General features: G+C 49.8%; 1 protein-coding gene across 1 annotated transcript; it reads right to left on the reverse strand.

The window, feature by feature from the left end:
* Positions 1-4,910: 4,910 nt before the first annotated feature.
* LOC140216128 (uncharacterized) lies at positions 4,911-6,684 on the reverse strand. Its single transcript, XM_072286485.1, has one exon. The coding sequence runs from the start codon at positions 6,177-6,179 to the stop codon at positions 4,911-4,913; it is 1,269 nt and encodes a 422-aa protein (XP_072142586.1). The 5' UTR covers positions 6,180-6,684.
* Between the last annotated feature and the right edge of the window lie 503 nt (positions 6,685-7,187).

Below are 7,187 nucleotides of genomic sequence, written 5' to 3' on the forward strand. Positions count from 1 at the left end.
AGTTTTGAGTTGCTACACTTCCTTTTTTTCTTCTTATCTATGCAGTTCAGACAGTACAATCGGTGGACACACTATCTTTTCGCGAACTTGCGCATTCTTTTATTTTTATCTGTGTAAACTTCACATTAGAAAATGCGAATTTGCACAGGTCAAGGCAGAGCACATGGTGGCGGCCTCGGTGATGTCTGCGCCGGCGGCTCTCGGATTCTCCAAACTCTTCTACCCCGAGACAGAGGATAGCAGCAGCAGCCTCGAAAGCATTAGAGACGTTCGAAGGAGGTACGCAATTACAGCTAGCAGTTACCGCTATTGTAAAAAAAAAAATTCCTCAACACGTGCCCGAAGGCACTTATGCAGGCCAGAGGCGGCTTGCACGAACATTTAATAAGGAAAATAATAACGAATTTAAGAACGCGTTCTTCAATTTCCCATAGACAACGCCCGGTCCGCACAATAACGCGTTCTTGAATTCGTTATTATTTTCGTTATTAAAGGTTCGTGCAAGCCGCCCCCGGTCTCAAACGGGCGCTTGATGTGTGTAGCGTTTAAAAGTGCTCGTTTTTACAGTGGAGTTGTTAGAACCTCGCTGGTTTTCTCTTGACGTGCGCAGCTTCGCCTAGCTGGGAAAGAGAGCTGAGAGAGAGTGAAAGTGATCTAAAGACAGGAAAGACGCTTGATTCTGGAACCCGTGAGGGAGCGCGGGGAAGCGTCGATGACAGCAGACTAAAAATAGCATCGCGCAGCATAGCGACTTGGCGAGGGTGGGTGGAGCCTGCGGGGGAGAAGCGGCGCGCACGAGAGCGAGGAACGCGGCCCGGATGTGTGCCTGTCCTGTGGGGCGCGAGGCTGCCGAATCAGGCAAGAAAGGAGGGGCGTTCTCCCCCGGCGGCTGCTCGGTGCCTCGATGTCCTCCTTGCCCGCCGCTCCACACAGAGTGGAGACAACCGCGGCGTGTACTACGGGGTCACGACCTACTGTATAAGTAGGTCGTGTACGGGGTTGCCCACGCGAATCGCGGACGCCATAGGGACGCGTTGCCGGCGCTCGTGTGTCTTGTGTGCGATTTGGCACTACTTTACTGGCCTTCCCGCAGCTCCACTGGTCTCTGGTGCGTGCGATAGCAGAGCCACGCATATTAACGCCACAGCGTTAAGGAGCTCGTGTCGCAGAAAAGCCGGTGTCGTCGGCGTCGGCAGCGTTGGCCGTGAGCGATAAATCCCAGCAGGCACTTCATGAATAAAAAATAACTTGCAAGATGGGCTGGGTGGGAATCGAACCAGGGTCTCCGGAGTGTGAGACGGAGACGTTACCACTGAGCCACGAGTTTTTTTTTCTTTATTGCCTCGCTTTTCACAGAGTTTACGAGATCAGAAGAACAGATTAACAAGATAATAGTGCCGAGAACCGTCAGCTGTTTGCTGACTACAAGCCATCAGTATTTCGGCATCTGCAACAACATTTCTAATCTTGGAACCCACTCTGGTACATACGACTGCACTTTCTGCACTTCGACAAAATGGGACACCGATTCGCAAAAATATTCGCGAACCGGTCTAGCGTCAATATTCGCATTGTGTACAGCCGTCCGAGTTCGCCATATACTGTGCAGGCCCAGGAGCATAACCAGATCGAAAGGCACACCATCGTCGTTTTCGACCGTGAGATAACGGATTCCGTGCGGACTTAATGGCAACTCTTTTTTCAAGGTTCTCTGTAAGATGTCCCAGAAGAACACTCCACCCCAGCAATCTAAAAACAAAGCTCAATTGTCTCTGGTTTTTTGCATAACAAACAATGAGTACCCCACGGAACAAATAAACCCTTTTCTTCTAACCATGTTTTAACAGGTAAGGTTCCTGTGTGCAGCTTAAAAAAAAAGGTTTTAACCCCTGGCGCAACTAGCATTTTTTTACGCGTTTCAAAACATCTTTTCCTTTGCCTGCACAGTATAATTCACGATACAATGGCACAGGAAATAACACATCCACAAGGTCCTTGTACAGTTTTTTGCGTGACACATCTGTCAAATATTGCAAAGAAAAACGCACCGATAAGAAGCGGAAAGATGACACCACTTCTTTTATATATCAACGTACTGGTCCTTGCTGACAAACCGAAGACACAACAAACTCTGGTAGCACTTTACCCAGCCTCAGTTGAATCATAGTTCTGAGAAAGGTATGATCTACATCTCTGAGAAAAACAAATCGACTGACGAGTTGTCTCACATACAGATGCACTAGACCAAGCCCACCATCACTCCCTCTTTTAAACAGATTTGTTCGGCTCGTTTTTTCCCATAGAGAGCTCCAGATAAAGACCGCGAACACTCTGTGCATTTTTTGTACATTTAACCTGCTGCAATGCAAAACTTGCATTACATACCATAGCTTGCTTACAGGAAATAGGTTGCACGTCGTGGCCCGTGCGAAAATCGACTTATCCCATCCTTTCCACTTTTGTGCATTTTCACGTAACACCTCTGTTTGTTTTTTCCAATAAGGCTCATTGTCAGAGTAGTACTGTAGGGGTACTCCTAGGTATTTTCTCGGTGTTTCTTGCCATTTAATGTTCAAAAACATCCTTGGTGCGACGCCCCATTCCCCATGCCAGAACCCAACGCACTTGTCCCAGTTTACTGCACTACCACTTGCTTGACAGAAACTTTTAACAGCATTGACGGTATGCATTATACTTTCATGATCAACACAGAAAACTGCAATGTCATCAGCGTAAGCAAGAAGGCTTACATCGGCTTGATGTAACTGAAATCCACGTATCGCGTTGTTCCTAATTACGCTTAGACAAAAGGGCTCAATATATATGCAAAAAAGAAGCGGTGATAATGGGCACCCTTGTCTGACCGAGCGCTGTACTGGTATGTATTCACCTACTGATTTGTTTATTATCAATCTCGTCGTACATCCGGCGTAAGCCATCCGCACACCCTCGCTGATCACATTGCCCACATTCACATATTCAAGCATACATAAAAGCAGATCGTGCGGCACGCGGTCGAATGCCTTCTCAAGGTCAACTTGCAGCATAGCAACACTTAGTTGCATTGCGTCACAGCATTCAAGGATTGATCGTGCTATGTGTATATTTGTCATAATTGTCCTTCCTTTTATTCCGCACGTTTGATGTGGACCGACTAAATCTTTCATTACGGTCTGCAACCTGTTAGCCAATACTTTCATTAATATTTTATAGTCTATATTTGTCAGGCTAATCGGCCTATACGATGTGACGTTACGTAATTTGATTGGGTCTTCAGTTTTTGGTATTAGGACCGTGTGTGCTGACAAAAAGGACGGCGGTAGATGTTTGCTCGCGTAAGCCTCGTTGTATACTTCAGTCAAAACAGGCGCGATAACACCCTTAAACGCCTTGTACAATGCAGCGCTTAAGCCATCCGGTCCCGGTGATTTGCCATTATTTAAATGGTCAATCGCATTCTTAACTTCCTCTACTGTTATGGGCAATTCTAATACTTCCTTAGTTTCATCATCTAATGTTGGCATCAATGACATGAAGTCTTTTTTAAATCTATCAGTGTCAACTTGGCTACGAGAAAACAATACTTTGTAATATTCCAAAAAACAGCTTGCTATTGTTTCTTTGTTGGTAGACAGTACCCCATTATGTTCTATTTCTGTTATTGCATTTTGGGAAGCATATTTCTTTTCGACTTCCAAGGCACGTTTTGTCGGCATTTCTCCTGTGCACCATTTTTCAGCTCTGGCTCGAATCAATGCTCCATTGTATCGCTCTTGGTCTATCAGCTCAAGTTTTTGCTTTATGCTTTTTATGTCTTCTAAGAAATAACCGGGTTGTATACTTTCAGCTTCCAATAATTGCTTCAGATTCAATCTAAGACGGGACTCGAGTTCTTTTTTCGCGTGACTTAAAACACTGGCCCTTTCAAGTGCTTTCAATTTAATTGTTTGCTTACAAACTTCCCATTTATGTCCCCAGCTATCTAAGTTTTGAGTTGTTGTTTTATCTATAGCCTTGAGAAACTGCTCACAAAACTCGTCGTCTTTCAGCAAGTTTGCATTAAATTTCCAAAGATCCCAGGAAAATTCTTTGCTATTTGTTTTTTCCTTTCCAACACGGAAAGAAACCAAACAATGATCACTAAATGCAACAGGTGTGACTCGATAATCTCGACACGACTGAATTAGTTCAGCCGACACGTACACTCTATCAAGTCTAGCATGGCTCGCACCCTGAAAGTGGGTAAAGAGGACCGCTTTTCCACCGCAAAGACATTCACCCACGTCTTCTAGATTAAATTCCGCAATCAAGTCTTTCAATACAGCAGTACTTGCATCATTGTGTTTCCCACTGGTTTTGTCACGTTCCGTACAGACACAATTGAAATCTCCCGCCAGGATTAGTCTACGCTCGCATTTCAAGTACGTCTCCATTTCTTCAAAAAAAAGCTTTCGCTCTTGAGCCTGAGTTGGTGCATAAAGACAAATTACTCGCCAATTTTCTGTTGACAGGGAAAAGTCAGATACAATGAAACGGCCAGACTCACAGGTAGTCACCGACTGCACTACAGCACCAAGACTCTGCCGAATTAACAAAATGCACCCCGAAGACCTCCCCACCGCATGGGCAACACACACGTTATAGCGTCTCGTGAAAGGACGCACCATACGCTCTGTCTGATCCTCTCTCTCTACTTTGGTCTCCTGAATGGCTACAATATCAAAATCGTGCTCCGTTACGAGGCGGTAAAGTTGGTTTTGCCGCCTCTTGGCACTAAGCCCTCGTACGTTAAGTGTTGCAATATTTATCGACCTCTCTAAGGACTCCATATTGGCGAGTGACACCAGACCGAGCCTACAGCGCTCCCCTCACAGACCTTGCCTTGTAGCAACACACAGTCCAGTCGACGCTCAGGGCGTCGACTTGCCGCCGCCGCGTGTAAGCGACGCCGACCGCTGATGGCTTGTGGCCACCCGAGGCTTTTTGGTTCCAGGCTCAGTCCCACGCCTCTCCGTTGCTCGTAGCCGGGTGTCTTGAGAAGCCGTGCTTGCTTTGCCGAGACGGCGCTTCGTAGGTGTTGCCTCGGCGTCCATCGCAGCCTCATCCGTCGAATCACTGTCTTCGAGCGTCGCAACGACCTCGCTTACTGCGGTCTTGAGTTCAGCTGTTTTCTCACCACTCCCGGACGCACTTAGTGGCAGCTGCTTTCTTAAAGAGTGGGTTTCAGACGGGCGCTCTGCCGAACCTTCTTCGTACTTTCCTGTCGAAGCGTCTTCCAGAGTGGCGTCTGCTGCCCGAGCGTCTGCAGCCTTGTTCTCTTGCGAACCTGCTGAGCTGGTGGACGCCGCCACTGCGGCCGCGTCGCTGATAGACGCCACCATCCCAGCCACGCTCTCCGCTTCCTCTTCGTCCATGAGCATCTCGCTCCGGTCTGCTTCACCGCCTACGCTTGCAACTCTGGCATACGAGCGAGTACAATTAGCCTGCTCATGCCCGAACGCTCGGCAGGCCGCACACCTGGGCACTCGGCATTCACGTCGTATGTGTCCAGTGTTGTGACAACGAAGGCATAACGGGGCACGTCCAGGCACAACCACTAGCGCAGTGCCGCTACCAAGACGCATCTGATGTGGGATGCGGTCTGGTGTGACACCATCGCGCAGCAGAAGACGCACCAGACGAGTCGTTGACTCGGCGCCCTCAAAGTCCTCGGCCTTCCACCGATCACTGATGACTTCCTTTATCTCGCCATACTCTCGGAAGGCTCGTCGAATGGTCTCAGAGGTGACGTCGAACGCGACCCAATGTAGCTTAATCCTGAGTTCTTGCCTCGCTGGATCAATGACGAGGCATGGCCGGTTCTTCACCAGTAGTGGTCCGGCGTCTAGCAGCGTCTGCTTTGCCTCATCTGTCTTCATGTTCAGCAGCCACACGTGCGACATTTGGTAGGCGCCAATTCCACCTACTTGCTGAATTACTCCAGCATCCTTCAAGGGCTTCCGGAAGTCGTCGATTCTATAAGGCCGTCCAGTGACGTCGCAGTGCAATACAACTGCGCGCCTTTGTCCTTCACCTGTTGGTAACGGAGGCAAGATGACACGGTAATCCTTGGGCAACGCAGAACACGGGGTACCACGGCCAACGTCGGCCGCTTTCGCAGCTCTCGAGGAGCCCTCCATTCTGCGTCCGTACTGCACGGCGTCCAGAAGCAGAATGACTGAGCCACGAGTTCGATGCTTCAAAGCGGTACAAAAGCGCCTCTAGTGAACCCGGTGTTGCCTTAGAAACGAGCTGTTTCTAAGTTGCAGGCGTGCGTCGCTTGCTCAGGCGCACATTTCGTTGTCGCGCCGAACGCTGCGTTGCTCGACGCTCACCGCGTCCGATGCGGGGCACGTAGTCGCTGCACCGTAGCCCATTGTCTTACACCCCTTGGCGGGTCGACGGGAACGCTGTCGCGTTCCACTCTTGAAGGCGAAGCTTAAGCGTCCTCCAATTTTTTTTTTAGAGTGCAGCTTTTTGGCGCCCGTTTCCGCGTTTCACGTTGCCGTCGGTTTCGCCGTAACCAAGGTCATCATCCGCGCGCTGCCTAGCTGCGCGCGCTTCTGCTGCCATCGCGTGCTGCGCGATTCTTGCTCTCCCCTTGTCCTCAAAAGCCGGATCACGTGTTCTCGCCTATCCTCTCGCTCCCTGCGTCCGCGCAGCGCCGTTGCGGTGACTCTCGCCGCTACCGTCCCCTCCGCCCTCGCCGTCCATTCTCCCGCTGTCGCAGCATTGCGGCTTTGTCGGCGGCGGGCGCTCCTTGCCGCCTCGCGCGTGATCCATGGCTCTACGCTCCTCCGTCTTCGGGTCGCGTGGCTGTACTGCTCTCAGCCGTGTCTCTCGTTTCCCCGTTTGCGGGACGCGTTCCTCAGCGGCATTTGTCGCCTCTGGCAGTGCTTGCGCGTGGCTGTCCTTCTCGCGCCTCCCCTCTTGCCCTACACCTCCCCTTGCCTGGCGCTGTGCCGTTGCGGTGATTCGAAAGACAGTTATAGCGTTTCGTCCCCTTACTTCTACACATTGAGGTCTGTCTGTGAGTGAATGACTGCGTGACTTCTACCCAATACCCCTGTTCTTAACTCGTTTCATCATCTCCCCCCCACCTCAGAATAAACATTAAATAAAATTGGCAGTGGCTTAGCTCGGCTATG

Source organism: Dermacentor andersoni, chromosome 2, assembly GCF_023375885.2.
Source record: "Dermacentor andersoni chromosome 2, qqDerAnde1_hic_scaffold, whole genome shotgun sequence".
NCBI lineage: Eukaryota > Metazoa > Arthropoda > Arachnida > Ixodida > Ixodidae > Dermacentor > Dermacentor andersoni.

What these genes read in the sequence shown, in the direction of transcription:
- LOC140216128 (XM_072286485.1), bottom strand. Translation starts at nt 6,179, where the DNA reads ATGGAGGGCTCCTCGAGAGCTGCGAAAGCGGCCGACGTTGGCCGTGGT.